Raw genomic sequence first — 16,937 nt, 5'->3', positions numbered from 1 at the left:
TGAAGGCTAAAAGGAGAGGGGAGAAATAAAAGAACTCACACACTTGTTAAGTAGGTATTATTTATTAAGGCTTGTATTCTCCTAGAGGAAAAAGTTAATCTGATGCTGTTCCATTACTCCTTACATCAGAAGTAACAGACAAAGCTATATGTTCTAAATACAAGTCTAAATGATACAGCTTAAAACTTTCATTTAAATTGGAGGTCCTCTTGCGTAAATATTGTTTTTCAGAAGATATCTGCTTTCTAATATAAGTAAAAGATTCTCTACAATTAAACACGTGCAGATTCAATGTGCTAGAGCAACAGGCATGAGCACCAAGAATTCATGCTAAATTTTTGAAAACTCCGGTTGGTGGCCACTTCTTCCGACAGCTTCCTCATTCCACAAAAACATGACAGAAGATTCATTTCTTAAAACAGCTGTTTTTACTCATCCAACAGAAAAAATAGGCACACGCACACACAATCAATTTTAAACATCTGAAGCATAATCCATCATATGAGTCTGAACTAAGATTCGAGATTAAAGCTCACCATTATTAATATAAAACCTCAAGTGACTTCCTCAAGGGAGTGAGTGGTGGGGGAAAAAAGGGGGGCAGATTAAAAGTAATGAATTTAATAATATTAAAAAGCAGGGGGGAAATTAAAAGCCACATTTTGCCCAAGCCCCTGCAATGTTGAACACATATTTAAATGATTAAAAGCTACAGATAAAGCAAAAAATTATGGTAGGAAACTTGTCAGCTTTTTTTTTGCAAGATATGATACAAAGCAGATGTTCACTAATGTTCACCAATTATAGACAAAATAATTTAAGACGTAAAGTAAAATCCATGAGGAATATTTCTCATGCAATATCCACACACAAAAAAATAACTGCAAATGATGAAAATGTACAATTTTATTTGTGTGAAATCCCATCTATACTTCTTGCATGCGAAATTACCCCAGTGAATTAATGCCTTTTTGATTTTCTGTAAGGCAGGCAGAAGTATACTTTCAACATTTTTTCAAAAATAACAAATGTGACAGATAAAACTGAACTTCATAAAATAACCTGAGCTTGCTAAATTAAATGTCAATGTTTTTGACACAGGTTATTTCTCGAAAAAATAAAAAATAAAAACCCCAACCGATATTTGCACCAACTGTGGGAATGGTGAGACAAGGGGATCTGTGATACATAAATATAAAAGCAATGACTCTTCAGATTAGAAACATAATTTGTGCTGCAATTAAAAGTCTTTGGAAAAACGCTAAATATTTTCAAAATCTTCAATTGCAGATGAACTTGTTTACCAACTTAAATTTTTTTAAAAAAAAAAAAACAGGAAACATCTTTATTAATGGATTCTACAGCATTTTACATAGAAAAGATTACAACTTAATGCATATTCAGCTGGGCAAACAAAAACCAACCCCTCCCACTACAGTGTACTTAAAAGATGCAAGATTTGAATTTCCCCTGCAAAAGAGAAATATTGGAGCTGAAAGCTTTATAATCTCCTGATGCCAGAATACACAGCACCAAGGCATTTTTAAAAAAAGATTCAATTTTTCATAATCAAATTTAATATCAGTTCTAGTATATATATATATATATGTATATATATATAGCAAACCATATATGCTTATTCTTATTGTTTATTTTGATTCTGACGTTCCTGCAAAGAGAAAAACAGGAAATTAGAATGTGAAAACCCATTAAAACCTCTTTACCCGTCCTAATTTTTTTTTACAAGCCACATCATGCTAAAACAATGGGACACCCAATCTTTTAAAATTTTAATTTTGTTGCATGTACACTGCATATGATGTCACAAGAGTGGCTTATAATAAAACACAACAAGGAAACTGCTTTCATGCCATGCTATATATTTTAAACATATCACAATATAGCTTTTCGTGATAATAATTTTAACTCCTAAAGCTAAACTAAGATACCTAAAGGCAATGTTTTTTTCAGTAAAATTAGGTAACACTCCAAATATAGAGAAGTACATTTCTTTGTAAATTACAACACCTTAAAAACCAGGCTTAAGAGGGATACGCTTTGTAGTTTCTAGAACTCTGTAGAAAGGAGAGAGACTCTACTGATGGAAAGTGATGTAATCCATGATACATTTAACTTTATCTCTGCTGGGGGTGTCTTCACAGCACGCCAGAAAATAGGTAAGAATGGATTATATAATGCGGAAACATTTCAAGAGTATAAGGAACTGAATCTCCATAGACATTTTGTGATTTGGGACCTCCTTCTGTGAAAACTCTCTGAATCACAATTTTAAAAATGGTGGCTCCAGTATCAAGTGATGGCTTCTGCTTGGATATGATCTTCAACAAGATGGTATAGCATCTATTTCCCATTCAAAATCCTCTCGTTCCTGTTAATTTCATGTTTACAAAGGGTTTAAATTAATAATAGTTTTGGCTCCTCAACTCCATTGTTTAAATGTTTAAAGGCCTAAAACCTTTGTGAGGGAAAACCCTTTGGCTGATCAACAGGATAACAAAATATATATCCCCAACAAGGTAAAATCATGCAAATATTTTCAAGGGTACTTTAGACCTGCGTGTCTTCCAAGAATAGTCTCAGCCATTTGCTGGTTCTGCATCAGTTCTGAAACTGAATGGGATCTTAAAAACAGGGAAATACATTACTGGAAACATGTAATCTTCCAAGTTTGCTCAGGCTGATGATCACTCCTTAGAAACAATACTACAGGTACTGCAGCCACACACTTTACTGCCTAAAAGGCAGGTCTGCACTAAAAAAAAAAGACTATCTGGAAGCTTTTACATTACAAGCCACAATCCATGGCTGTCTTTTAAGCAGAAAATGATATACAGAAAGCACCAAGAAACCTGCTTCGTTTTTTCCCCCTGTAGGTATCAGTTGTATGCATTAATTTATGTGCCAGTCTAAACCTAATTGCTCTGTTGTGTTCTGTAAATGATTTGCAAATATTTGATTAGTTACTGGTATAGCTAAAATAACATTTTTTTTGGGGGGGGGGCAAAATAAAACCTATTAAGTAATGCCATATAAATACAATAACCTGCCATGCCTTTATTGCAATGCAAGGTGAGATCATTTTGCTCTATGCTTCAGTGTAAACAATTTAAGCTGGTTCAAGCTCACTGAAATTCTATGAGCAAATATTCAGTTGAGGACATTATCCCCTGTTCCTAAGGGAATTGTGAAGTAAAGGTTCCACTTGAAATTTCAGGTAATTCAATTAAGCTTACAAAAAGGACAGAAATACTCTGGTCTTACATTATTCCTGAGCAGAACCACATCCTTATGGTGTTTCTGAATTTATCTACAGCTCACAAACTAACGTCATCTTCAACTGGACTCCACTCCTGATCGACATATACTGCCATATTTCTGCCACTTTCTCAGGGTGATCTGAAACTACAGGTAGTCTTCAACTTACAACAGTTCATTTAATGACCATCCGAAGTTACAATGGCACGGAAAAAAGTGATTTATGCCTGTTTTTCACACAACTGTTGCAGCATCCCCATGGTTACATGATCAAAATTTGGATGCTGGGCAACTGGTTCATATGCACGAGGGCTGCAGTGTCCTGGGGGGGGGGTCACGTGATCCGCTTTTGCGACCCGCCTGACGAGCAAAGTCAATGGGGAAGCCAGATTCACTTAACAAGCATGTTACTAACTTAACAAATGTGGCAAGAAAGGTCGTAAAATAGGACAAAATTCACTCAACCACTATCTTGCTTAGCAAGGTAAATTTTGGGCTCAACTAAGTCATGAAGTATCCGTAGTTTGCCTTTGCTTTTTATCTATATTTGTCAGACAGGATACATCCCCAACTCTCCAGCTCGTGTCCTATTCAAATAGGAAGCTAAGTCAGCCACACTTGATTAGATGCTGCAATCTACCTGGGCACTGTGTAGAATAAAGCGCTCTTAAAACCAGCAAATATACAGAAACATCCCCCCAGATCTCACTTTTAACAATGAACTCAGGGTCATACTAACTCTAGTTTACTCACACCTCTAGTTTTTGTGCTTATTATATCCTTCATTTTTATTTTATGCCAGGTTCCTGAAAACTCATGAGTTCTACCATAATGTGCATTTGCAATTTTTTTTTTATAATAAGGACAAATCTTTATGTTGCAGCATTTTGGAGAAACTAATTTTACCAGGCTATGCTTCTATTTTGTGCTATGGCTTAGTTGTTAATACCCTTAAGAGATATTTGATGAATCTCATTTACAGGTGAACTTTATAATCTTTGCCATAATGCTTAATTGAAGATGTACTATCACAGATTTCCCCCAACCTTGGGGGGGGGAAGGAAGTATGGTTTTGTCGGCATGACCATTTGCATGAGTATGGCCGCAAACACCTGCAACACTCACCCGAGTGGGGTAGCAACATGAGTGGGGCCGCAAGACATTTGCGTGAATGGGGCTGTAAACTCCTGCGACGCTCACGGTGATTCTTGCATGAGTGGGCTACCAACACCCATGGCAACACTTCCACGAGTGGGACTGTGCACGTGCGTGCGCCAGCCAGTGACACATGCGGCCCCACGGCCAATAGGCCGCGGCCCACAGTTAGGGGAGCCTTGTACTATCCTATTATATTAATACTCTTCCAATCAATTAATTTTACAAATATTAAAATAGCTCCTGTAATTGAGAAGTACACTTCCTTTTTTTTTCTAAACACGAGCGGTGTGCAAAATTTCAAATTCAACATACTCTGTCAAGATTGAATCAACTGTTCTGTGTTTGAAACAGGCTTGCTCAATAATTCTGAAAGCACAATGGTCTTGAAACATCTCAGGAAAAAAAAAAGTTGAAACAGACCACTTTGAATATCAAATAATTGCTTTTGGACAAAATGTGGCATTCTGGATTTGTCAGGTTCTGCATGCCTGTGCTAAATAGATACCAACATCCAATTTGTATAAAAGGCTTTCATTTCCACATGGATACTACTTCTTAAGCCCTTTCTTCAATTAGCAGCCAGAATATCCCACATAAGGAACAAAAAAACTGCCAATCATGAGTTTCTTCCTTGCACTCCTCTTTAAAGCAGAAAACATCTTCCTCGTGCATGGATGAACAATTTCTATTTCATTTATAGATAGTCCTCAACTTACAACAGTTCATGTAGTGACTGTTCTGTTATAATGGCACTGGAAAAAGTGACTCAGGACCATTTTTCACACTTATGACCATTGCAGAATCCCACGGTCACATGATCAAAATTCAGTCACTTGGCGACTGACTCAATTTGATGACAGTTGCAGTGTCCCCGGGGCACGTGATCCCCTTTCGGACATGCAAGATCAGTGGAAAAGCCAGATTCATTAACAACCATGTTACTGCAGTGATTCACTTAGCAACTGCGACAAGGTCGTAAAACGATACAAAACTCACTTAACAAATGTCCCACTTAGAAACAGAAATCTGGGGCTCAATTGTGGTCGTAAGTCGAGGACTACCTGTATTTTCCAAGCCCTGTACCAGCCTACATCCGTTAAAGCACTGAAAACTAAGCCGTATTTTAACAAAGCAGACACATCTCAAAACTTTTGGCCTATTACAATAAAGCAGATTGGAAAAAAAAAGAAAAGCTGTAGGGTTGGAGCCTTGTAGGTTAAATCTGAAGAATGTGCAATATCTATCTTCGAAATAAGTGGTGGTTGTTGGTTTTTTTTTTTAAAAAAAAGTCCCTTTGCAAACACTCAACTCCCATTCACCTCCAGGGTGGACTTCCCCCAACTGAATTAAAATGTTCTAAAGCCAGTTTACCTTTCGTACCACTTCCTCCTCCTCCTGGCGCTTTTCGTAATGGGAAAAGTCATCAAAGATGGAGGTTGTGTGCTTGTACATAGCAATAATTTTAAGCACTTGCTTCGCTTTTTCTAAGGGCACCTCCTGAGTGTCACGGGAATTTGTCACTGGCTTGTTGTCATTGTTCTCCAGCCTGATGTGTCGAAGCTGGTTGTTGGGAACATCTTTCACAAAGATCCACTTGACGTCAAACTTCCCCTTCCATTTGTCCTGGGACCAGACACCGGCACTGGTGCCGTAGTCCACCGACGACTTCATTTCGGCTACCCCACAAAAATGTCCGCTGCCGTTGACGCTGAAGAGTAAATAGACCGGGCCTTTGCTATTCATAGAGCGGAAAGCGCTGTCCAAACGTTTGTTGCCGTGCTCTGTGCTACACCAAATGGAGTATTTGATGGAACGATGGATATCGTCCTCAGAGTAACTCTTGATGATGAACACGCGCCCATTTTTGAGGTTCCACTCAAAATCCTTAGGGTTGTAACTGTGAGCGGCTTTCAGTTTCTCCAGAACCGGGTGGGATTCGCCACCGCCACCAGGGATGGCGTTTGCTGGGGTATTCCCCGGTGGGTGGCTTTCGTTACCGGTTCCTACGCTTTGGCCAAAAGCTGCATTGCGGTTGCGGGGGGCCACCCATCGGTTCTGAGGGGGCGGTGGCTGAGGGTTCTGGTAGGGCAGTTGGGTCAGTGGGGGTGGCTGGGCGGGAATAGGCTGAATAATCTGCGGCTGTGGGATAGACTGAGGAGAAGGGATCTGCTGCTGAGGAGTTGGGATTTTGGGCATGGGGCCCTTGTTGTCCCAAGTACCTATGTCCATGTTATGTTTAATAGGCGGCGGAGGCAGAGCCCCTCCTATTACAGGCCCGCTCTTCGCTTTCATTTTGGGCTGAGGCTTGGCAGGCTTGCTAGCAATCGCTGCCCAGGAGGTTGGCTTCGAGACTGGCAAGTTGAGGTTTGATCCGCCGTTGCCGGACAGCGCATTCGCCATCCCAACACTGTTGACCACCGAGCCCACCGTCTTCACGGCAGAAGTCGCGACGTCCCCGCCAATCTTCAGTCCAACCATGCCCTGCTCAATGCTATTCATTCCGGGTGCTTTATTTAAGGTGTCGTTATGAAATCCGGTTTGCCCGTCCACAATAGTGCCCCCGAGGGAGCTGGGTGGGTAACTGTAGCTGCCTCCGTAAGCCGAGTTCTGGGTCTGCTGCCCCTGAGACCCGCTCGTTCCCCATGCCGAGAAAGGAGGGTTTTCGGGGAAAAAATTAAACCGGTGTGGGTAAATGTTGTTCCCCAATCCGCCAGGCTGTCCAAACACGGCATCGTGCATGAAGTGGTGATCGCCGTTACTCAGCTGTCCATAGGTGGTAAGGTATGGGATTGGAGGGTCTCCTCCGGTTGACCAAGGAGCTTCACTCAGAGAGTAGGGAAAGCTAATAGAAGGTGGATAGTAACTGGACAAGTAGGGATCAGTCATTGATGGATAGCTGTTGCTCTGTTAAATGACAAAACAGCAATTTCAGATGGAGTTGTTTACAGCATTATTTAAACTAGGAAAGTATTCGGGAAAGTTCAAGTCCACTCTACAATATAAAAGACTGTGAGGGTTTTCTTGGGTCTTCTCTGAGCTTGGTGGTTTTCTAACAGACGTTTCGCTGCCAAACTAGGTAACGTCGTCAGTGCTAGAAGGCAGTGTGGGGTTTGCACTGGCGACGTTACCTACTTTGGTCATGAAAACGTCTGTAAGAAAAACCACCAAGCTCAGAAAGCACCAAGGACCCCACAGTTCAATCCTGAGCTACAAATATTCTCTGTCATTGATAGAAGGACTGTCAAGGCCTTAAGCTTGAAAAACATTCTCTTGCTTCTTAAACTCTTTTTCAAAGTTAAGGCAGGACAATTCATTCATGTGGTTTCTCACCAATTGCTTCAAGGATTCATCACAAGACACCGAGCAATTTGAGTAGACGTGTTCTGTTCGAAAATATGCAGTTTGGATAAGTGAGAAGTTATTTTTAAACTTCTTTCACAGTACGCTATTATAATGCTAGAGCTAAATTAATCTGACTGCTTCTGAACTGTTCTCAAACGACGTATGATTATGCCGTTATATTAAACCTTGGTAAAATCAAATATTTGTAGATTCTTTGACCAAAGCATGTAGTGATTTGAAACAAGGTGGATTCCTCTTTACAAATTATCCATTTTTTAAAAAAAACCTGAAGACCAAATGCAGACTCCAGAGAGTGTTCTCATCTACCCCAAAATTAAGGTTTATAATAAAAGTTCCACATTTTATTCATTAATCTGTCGTGTTACTGATTTTCCCATAATCATACAAATTCTGGCCTTTTAAAATCAGTGTTACTACACTGTCTCTTTGTTTCATGCTTTGTTTGCTCACATAATCATTAATTTTCTTTCCATTCCACACTCATTCTTGATTCAACTTACCTATTTAAAATTACATTGCTTAACTGTCCATTCTGCTAGCTATTTTTGAAAACATCTTTCTACTTAGTGATTCCAGTTCAGTTCACTTCTAGGCTGATCCAGCAGCATCATTATTTCCTCTCAATATTTTCTGCAAATCTACCTTTTTTGCATGCTACATTGGCTCATTTTCTACCAACGCTCATCAAACTTTCACTTAGTTTTTAAATTCTGCACCATATGAACCAGGAATCTTCATATTATATCACTTAGCCAGTGCTACTCTCTGAAAGCTTATCTCTTCTATTTACCTTTTTCTACAGCTTGAAATGCTTCCCAGTACAATGTCCTTGTATATGCTTTAGAGGATTAGCCTAACCTAGATCCGAGTAGTACATGGAATGGAAAATGTATTCTGTGAGTGGATGCTGCCCTATCACTATTGACTACACATTAATTTTTCAGAAGACTAGTCCAGGGCTTTTCAACCAGTGGTACGGGTACCACCTGTGGTACATTGGCACCTGGCAGGTGGTATGCGAGCATCCTAGAAAAGTGGTAGTGGGGGAGGGGAATGAGCTGAACCAGTGGCAGCACTGCACAAGCCTGAGGGAAAACGGCTGATCCCAGAAGAAGCGCTGATCAGCTGGAATGTTGCAGCATCTCCAGGGTCTTGTGATTTACATTTAGATGCTTGGCAACTGATTCATATTTATGACGGTCACAGTGTCCCAGGCTCATGTGAAGTGACCAAAACCTGCTGCAACCACCCAGCAGACCAGGGGGTGGGGGTGGGGAGAGGAGAATAAAAACCAAACACCGCCCCCGCCCCACTGCCAATCCTCAACAGAAATGCTTCCAACAATGAAAACCTCAGACAGGAGGAAGAGCGCCGCCGGGCAGGCAGGCAGGTGTCTTGCTCGGCTGTGGCTTGGGGGGCACTTTTTCAGTGCCATTGTAACTTCAGTCACTAAGCGAACTGTTGTAAGTCGAGGACTACCTGTACTTCATCACTTTTTTCCTTTTTTTTTGGTCATCAAGTTTTTGACACCTTGCTAGGTGACTGGTGGTACTCGGATGTTGCCATATTTTTTTTAATCCCATTTATATCCCGCCCGTCTCCGAAGACTCAGGGCGGCTTACAATTTTAAGCACAAACCAATGTGCTTAGCAATAGCCTTCATTCTATGTATATGCCTGCTTATTAGGGCTTTCGCCCCCCCCCCAAACGGCATTATTACAAAGTCAGCTTATTGCCCCCAACAATCTGGGTCCTCATTTTACCTACCTCGGAAGGATGGAAGGCTGAGTCAACCTTGAGCCTGGTGGGATGCGAACCTGCACTAATTGCAGGCAGCTGCTGTTACTTCCTAAAAGTGGTACAATGGGTGAAAAGGTTGAAAAGCCCTGGACTAGTATATCTTTCGAATTGCCGCACCAACTGAAATCTTTCAAAATTATTTGAATGATGTTAACCCATTCTGTGAAACTGAAGCCCATTTTAGTTAATTATTGACTACAGCAAATATAGAAGTCAGCCATAAGACGATACACATAGTAGAAATACAGAGTTCTTATCAATAAGAAGAAGCTATCACATCTGGCAGAAGAGGCATGTTATAGAGGCCATCTGCCAAAGAGGTAAATTTAGTGGAATTCAAGAGGTGGGACTTTTCTGCAATGGTGCTCACCTTATGGAATATCACAGCTCCATGCCATAAACCTGGTTGTGTCATCAGGCCTCGGGGCCTGAAGGGACTGGTGAGGTGCTCAGTGACTCCATTGTTGTGAATATCTGCTACTCTTTTTAACCTTTTAATAACAATTTTTAATTCTGTGTTATCTGTACCATTTTATGGTTTTTATTGTAGGCTGCCCAGTCACTTTTTTCATGAGGTGGGTGGCCATATAAATATGGCCAATAAGTAAATCAATAAAATTTGAAATAGGAAGTCCTGAAGCTGGATTAGAGTAGAAAAATACTTCTTTATAATACTACATAACTGAATAAAAATTGGAAATATCAATTTAAGCCCAATCAAATCCATTCAATTTAATATTCTAAAATAGTAAAAATGTCAACTTTAACCCACAAGAAAAATAGTTTTACTTTTGCAAAATGAGTACTGTATAAAGAAGTCATAACATTCAGGGCTAAAGTGGATTTACTTAAGCAAGTATTATTATTAGAAATTCAATGAGAATAGTATGAATTAAACTACAAGAACAATATAAATTGTAAGTGCCTTTGATTGCATCTGTGCTAGAAAAAAAAATTCCTTTTAAATAAATTCCATTGCTTCCAACTGACATATGCTTAAACCCCTTTTAAAAAATCCAATCACTTTTCAGGCATATAGACTAACCTGATTTGACTGTCCAGAAAGATAAGGCTCAAAATCATTGTCATGCACTGTATCCTTCTGATGAAGAGAACCATTTTGCACTGAAACAAAAGAGCTGCAATTATAACACGCATACTTTGAAGTTTCGATAAAGATCTGTTTTCTAAAGCATGACAGTATACACATATAGAGCTGTGTTTATTCCACAGCATTATCTATTTAGAGAAGGGGGAAAGGTCAGATTTCAACATGATGAAAAACACTTCCACATGCCCTCAAGATATCATTGTTCCTTATAAAACTATCTAAATGACAGTTACTGAATACCTCACAAACAGGTTTTTCAACAACCAGCAACACAGTTTTGTTAAGACCAAGAGTAAGACTCATAGAATGAATTAAAATATACTTGTCCACAAAAGGAAAGCTGGAGCATTTATTGTAAGCAGGAAGACAAATCTGGGAGGCCTCCAAGTCAGCAAGGCATGCCAGAAAAAGATCAATAACATACTGAATGAATGGCCTTTATAAAGCTCAACCCTTGAAGGTATAACATGAAATCAGTATAGCACTTGTTAGTGGCAAGTTAGATTGATCTAAATAAGCATACTTCTTTGTTTTATATGATAGGCACCTCACTAATAGTATTTAGTAACTTGTGGTTTCTGCAACCTTTTGAATTTCACTCTAATAAGCTTTTTACATGTTCCTCAGTGTGGTAATTCACTAGCACAGACAGGATTTTACAAAACACAAGCTGCCAATCATGGACTACATTCTGTCGTAATAAATAATGGAAGACGAATGCTAGATATGTTAAGGCATGCTCTTATTTCACCCAAACCCCCAATGTGTTTTCTTTTAAAAAAGAACTTTCATTTCATTTTTTAATTTAAATTGGTTGTTTTAATGGTTTTTATGTATTTTATTGCTTTATTATGCACACCACCCAGTGTCATCATATGAGATGGGCAGTTATGGGAATGCAATTAAATAGATTTACATATGTACAGACACATATACAGAAATTCCACTGCAAACGATACCGAAAGTGCTAACCAAGAAAAGAAAAAATTGACAGCCATTAATAGAAATGCATATGTACACTGCGATCATCAGAAAAGTATGAGTTATGTATATTATATTGATCATGAACATTTATATACAGGTAGTCCTCGACTTACAACCATTCATTTAGTGACCAAAGTTAATAATGGCACTGAAAAAGTGACATGACCATTTTCACACTTAGGACTGTTGCAGCATCCCTGTGGTCTTTGCAACTGGTTCATATCTGAACCAGCTGCATGAAGATGGGCTCCAGCACGAATCCAAAAGCTTGGAAGACAAAAAGTCTGGATCGGATGACCAACCCAGATTGGATCCTGGTTCATATTTATGACAGTTGTAGTGTCCTGGGATCGTGTGATCCCCTTTTGCAACCTTCTGATAAGCAAAGTCAACAAGGAAGGCAGATTCACTTAACAACTGCGATATTAACTGCAGTGATTCACTTAACAACTTTGGCAAGGTCATAAAATGGGGCAAGTTCACTTAACTGCCTTGTTATCAACAGAAATCTTAGGCTCAATTGTTTGTGTTACGTTGAGGACTACATACATACATATATATAGTGTAGTTGAGTTTATTGTGCTAATTAAACTAGCTTATAGAATTAAATTTGCTGTAGTGGTATTGCACTGAAGAATAATTTGAATTGTATTTGTTATTTCATTTTGCATATGTAGTTTATACTGTTAACTAGAAGCTTAGTTAATAATATGAAATAAATAATTAAACTATGCTATAAATATATAAACCACCAGATACTTTACTTTTTTATAGGCACACATACACAGGTAACCCTCAACTTATAACAGTTCATTTAGCGACAGTTCAAATTTACAACAGCAATGGAAAAAGTGACTTATGACTCTTTTTCACATTTGCAACCATTGCACCAGCCCCGTGGTATCGTGATCAAAATCCAGACGCTTGGCAACCGACTCATATTTATGACGGTTGCAGGGTCCTGGGATCATGTGATCCCCTATTGTGACCTTCTGACCAAGTCAATGGGGAAGCCAAATTCACTTATGTTACTAACTTGACAGCTGCAGTGATTTACTTAACTGTGGCAGGAAAGGTCATAAAATGGGGCAAAACTCACTTAACCACTGTTTTGCTTAGCAACAGAAATGTTGGGCTCAATTGTGGTCGTAAGTCGAGAACTAACTGTAGATGTATATGCTACAAATACATAAGGTTAAAAATTCTTGAAGAGTTAAAATTCCCCGTTATCTACAAATGTAAATGCATTTTAGAATCTCTTTCATAATAAGGAACATTTCTTTGAACATTTAAATGTTACTTTATTTTTGCATTTTGATGCTAAAACGTCAGGATTAATTTGCCATTGCTAAGAATAAGAGGTGCTAATTATATTCAAATTCACAGCATTTTGAACAGGATTGGTAGTTTTGCCATTAATCTATTGTCTTTCGTGAATTCTCCCATCAAATATTGCTATTTCAGATATAATCTCTACATCTTTGCACTCCCAAAGAAGTTCAACTTTTTGGAAGAAGTGCTCTAAAAATAGCGTCAGTGGAAAAAGAGGAATGATGTGTCAAGTCTCATGATTTATAATCCCATAATGTTCTAATGACAGGAGTTGTACTTGCAGTACAAAATTATCATCTTGGAAATTTATTATTTTTTAGTTTTGATTTTTCTTAAGGGGAAAAACTCTTTCCAAGAGAATTTTCTGACTTTTACAAAGTAAACGGTATAAGAAACAAAAGCCTGCAGAGAATATTGTTTTAATTATTTTGAAGTTTTAAGTTTGTTATAACTTGCTTTGTGAGATTTTTATTCCGAAAAGCATAGAAATTAATACATTTTAAGATTTAAGATGAAATCCTAGATAAAAATCCAATGAGCTGCATAGACACTTACTTATAGGACTGAATTTATATATAGGAATAAACATCACGGAGTCATAAAGAAGTAACAAAAACACAGGCTTTTCATTTTTTTAATGTATCTCTTACAACCAAACATTTGCATGCAAACATTCAGATAAATCTATCTTTAAGATCAGAACTCGTCTTACCTTTATTATCCTGTCCTTTCGCTCTCTGACATGCCATAGCACAGGGTACAATAAAAGAGACAAAACAAATATTTGTCATTTGTTGAGACCTCAGAATAAAGCAAAGTATCTATTGAAAATGTGTAACAGTGATACAATATTGTATTAGGTATTCAAGACAGTAACTTAGGTAATTTTCAACCACAAGATTTTCTCTGGCTTCAACATTACCTTCTGCAAGTGTTATGTCTTTGATTAAATATAACATGACTTCAAAAATATTTGTATTAAATCCCACTTACAAATAGTTAATAAGGTATCATGACCTTTCAGGAGTTTGCAAACAAACAATAGCCACATGTTAATAATATAACACAATAATGATTATTAAGGAGTCAGTATTTTTTTAAAGAGGCAAATATTGGTACTTTGAAATAAAACAATGGAGAGTAAGAAATTCAGAGTTACAGACCAGAAAAAACATGTAGCTTTTCAAAATAAATAAATATTACCATATACACTATTGATATGCAATATATTTTGAATCTGAAATGCCTCCCAAATCTCTTTTGCATCTGAAGCAGGCAGTGCCTACCACACAGAAGTGTTTTGAACACAGTTGTTTTGAATGTGAAATACTTCCAAAAGGGTTTGAATTCAAAACTTTTCACAAACCCTTAATATGTATTTTAAGTTACCAGATAAAACATATAAAAGAAAAAGGAATGACTTCTTGGAGGACCTAGAAAAGGCAGCAAACCCTCCAAGCCTTAAAATATTATCGAATGTATCAAGAAAGTCTTGACACAATGAAAGGGCAGTATGTAAAGAAGCAAGAAATGACTAGGAAATAAACTTAAGTAACGCCTATGTAGCCTTAGGCAAGCCATTATGTCTCAGATTCAGATCCCTTAACATGTGAATTATACTATTTTACAGCACTAGTAGAATGATAAAAACCACGATTTAAATACTACAAATGAACAATAAGAGCAGGCAATTACAAGAGCAAAGACATATTTTTGCAGTTATGAGGAATAGAGCTTTTGTGAGTTCTTTTTTTAAAATTCTTCTTGGGATACAAAATTAGATGGGAATATTCACTCCCATGTAAAAGCCAAACTCCTAGAATGAGACTGATCTTTAAAACTGAAAGTGGGATGGCCTGGTTCTACCTATGAAGACCACAATAGTTGACACAAGAAGGCATGATTATAGAAAAAATAAATAAACGTATGCATAAGGATTGATGCTCAAATAGAAGCACGAAGCAGCTCACCGCGATCCAAGTACAGTCAAAAGAAAATAAAAGCAGGGCCTAGCAGAGAAACAGGAAGCTGAAGCTAGCAAGAACATTCCTGCGGAAATAAGTAGCTTAAAGCTGTTCAGGATACAGAAATTTAATATCCAGGGCTCCGGTCTTCAATAACTGTCTTAAAAATGGCTTTGGATGGCTCGCTCTGATCTAACCCAAATCCAAACTCAGATCCGCCATCCAAGGTGGGCTGAAAGCTGGGGCTGATTACGCTTCTCTTGGACTCAAGAGCTCTGGAGGAGGAGGAGGAGAGCCCTCCCCTCTTTTTTTTAATATCCTGACATTAAGCAGGGCCCTCAAAGCACCAGGCAGTCCTCCAAAGCAGTCTCTAGCAGCCTCGAAGGCGGCTCTGCACGGGAGAGCCAGCAGCAGCCAAAAAAAAAAAAAAAAAATCGAAGCCAGGGGCTGGGCCACCTTTTTCGTGGCCGAGGCCCGTACTTAACAAAGGCCTGGAGGAGAGAGGATGGGAAGGAAGGAAGGAAGGAAGGAAGGAAGGAAGGAAGGAAGGAAGGAAGGAAGGAAGGAAGGAAGGAAGGAAGGAAGGAAGGAAGGAAGGAAGGAAGGAAGGAAGGAAGGAAGGAAGGAAGGAAGGAAGGAAGGAGAGACGGGAAAACCAAGCCGTTCGCCCAAAGAGCAGAGAAAGCGGGCTCCTTTTTTCTTTCTTTCTTTCTTTCTTTCTTTCTATCTTGAACCACCCCTCGCTGAGTCCATCGCTTTCCCCCGGCCGGGTTGGACTACATCTCCCATCGTCCTCCCTGGCGAAGCCTGGCTTCGAGCAAGGCGGGTGGGAGGAAGCGAGAGCGCGTTGCCCCTTCTGCATCCATGAAAAAGCGCGCTGTGCCCGAAGGAGGATTGGTCGAGAGCCAGGAAGGCAGAGCTGGGAGACGTGGGGTTTTTTTTTTGCGGGGGGGGGGCGGGAGAGAAGGGCGGCGGGAAAAAGAAGGATGCGGCCTGGCCTTCCTTCTTCCCCCCCCCCTTTCCCACCGCCGCCGCCTCCGATCGACTTACCTGGGGGTCAACGCTAGTGGCAGACATCTCTCATGCGCCCTGAAAAAAAGGGGAGGGGGGGCTGGGAGGGGGGAAAGGGAAGAGGAGGGGCGGGGCCAGGCACGAGCGCCCGCGCGCTCCCTCCCCCGCTCCTTCCCACCCTCCAAGAAGGGGCCTACGCGCAGGCGCGAGGCGCGTGGGAAGGAGGGGGAGCGAGAAAGGGGAGTGTGTGTGTGGGGAGGGGGGCGTTAGGTCAAGGGAAGGAGGGGTGAGGGGAAAGAGGCACGCGCGCACGCGCGCTGGCTCGTCCGTGCGCGCGCTGGTTTCTTCCCTCACATCGTTCGCCTCCACACACAGAACGAGAGGAGATGGAGGGAGGGAGGGAGGGGGGGAGAGAAAAAAAGGCCCGCCGCTGTTGTTGCTGCTGCGCGTTCGCCGGTCCTTCCTCTCGCTTTCCCGGCTCTTAGGCTTCTGGATCCCTGCCGCCGCCGCCTCCTCCTCCTCCTCCTCCCTCTCCTTCCTTTGGAAAACGGAGAGGCCGGAAGGCAAAAGGAGACTCTCGGGCAGCCGGAGGAGCCTTCGAACTCCAATGGCGGCGGAGACCGGGCTCCGGTGACGTCAACGCCTCGGCTGCGCGGAGCATGCCGGGAAGTGGGAGGGGGGTGTGAAAAGCAAAGGGCCACCGCGCGCTCGCCGGCGGAGAGGGAGGGGGAAGAGGAAGGCATCACCTGCCGGGCATGCGCACGAGCCAGACGGCCGTTGCCCCAAATGGTGTCTTAACGCCGCCCCCGCTTTTGGTTTGCTTAAAAGTTCCCGCCCAATCCTCCGTGGAAGACGGGTGATTGGCAAGCCAACGGGTGGGATCAGGAAAGAGTCCGAGCCAATCGGAAAGACAGAAAAGCTGAGGGGGGGAATATCAT

At 40.5% G+C, this 16,937-nt stretch overlaps 1 protein-coding gene across 6 annotated transcripts; it reads right to left on the bottom strand.

Annotated features, from left to right (window-relative positions):
- Positions 1–1,327: 1,327 nt before the first annotated feature.
- On the bottom strand, positions 1,328–16,619 carry YTHDF1 (YTH N6-methyladenosine RNA binding protein F1). Of its 6 annotated transcripts, none has more exons than XM_083360860.1 (5): positions 16,039–16,619; positions 13,737–13,761; positions 10,643–10,722; positions 5,806–7,338; positions 1,328–1,669 (listed from the first exon to the last, which is right to left on the bottom strand). In XM_083360860.1, the coding sequence occupies exons 1-5, from the start codon at positions 16,063–16,065 to the stop codon at positions 1,643–1,645; spliced, it is 1,692 nt and encodes a 563-aa protein (XP_083216986.1). In that variant the 5' UTR covers positions 16,066–16,619; the 3' UTR covers positions 1,328–1,642. The 6 variants fall into 6 exon arrangements, with proteins under 6 accessions (XP_083216986.1, XP_083216985.1, XP_083216988.1 ...); XM_083360862.1 differs by lacking the exon at positions 1,328–1,669 and adding exons at positions 1,689–3,423; positions 7,765–7,817 and having other exon boundaries at positions 13,737–16,619; XM_083360861.1 differs by lacking the exon at positions 1,328–1,669 and adding an exon at positions 1,689–3,423 and having other exon boundaries at positions 14,720–16,619.
- Between the last annotated feature and the right edge of the window lie 318 nt (positions 16,620–16,937).

This window comes from Vipera ursinii (assembly GCF_947247035.1).
Source record: "Vipera ursinii genome assembly, chromosome: 3".
NCBI lineage: Eukaryota > Metazoa > Chordata > Lepidosauria > Squamata > Viperidae > Vipera > Vipera ursinii.
The sequence above is the reverse complement of the archived record's forward strand: the minus strand, read 5'-3'. Positions and strand labels throughout refer to the sequence as shown.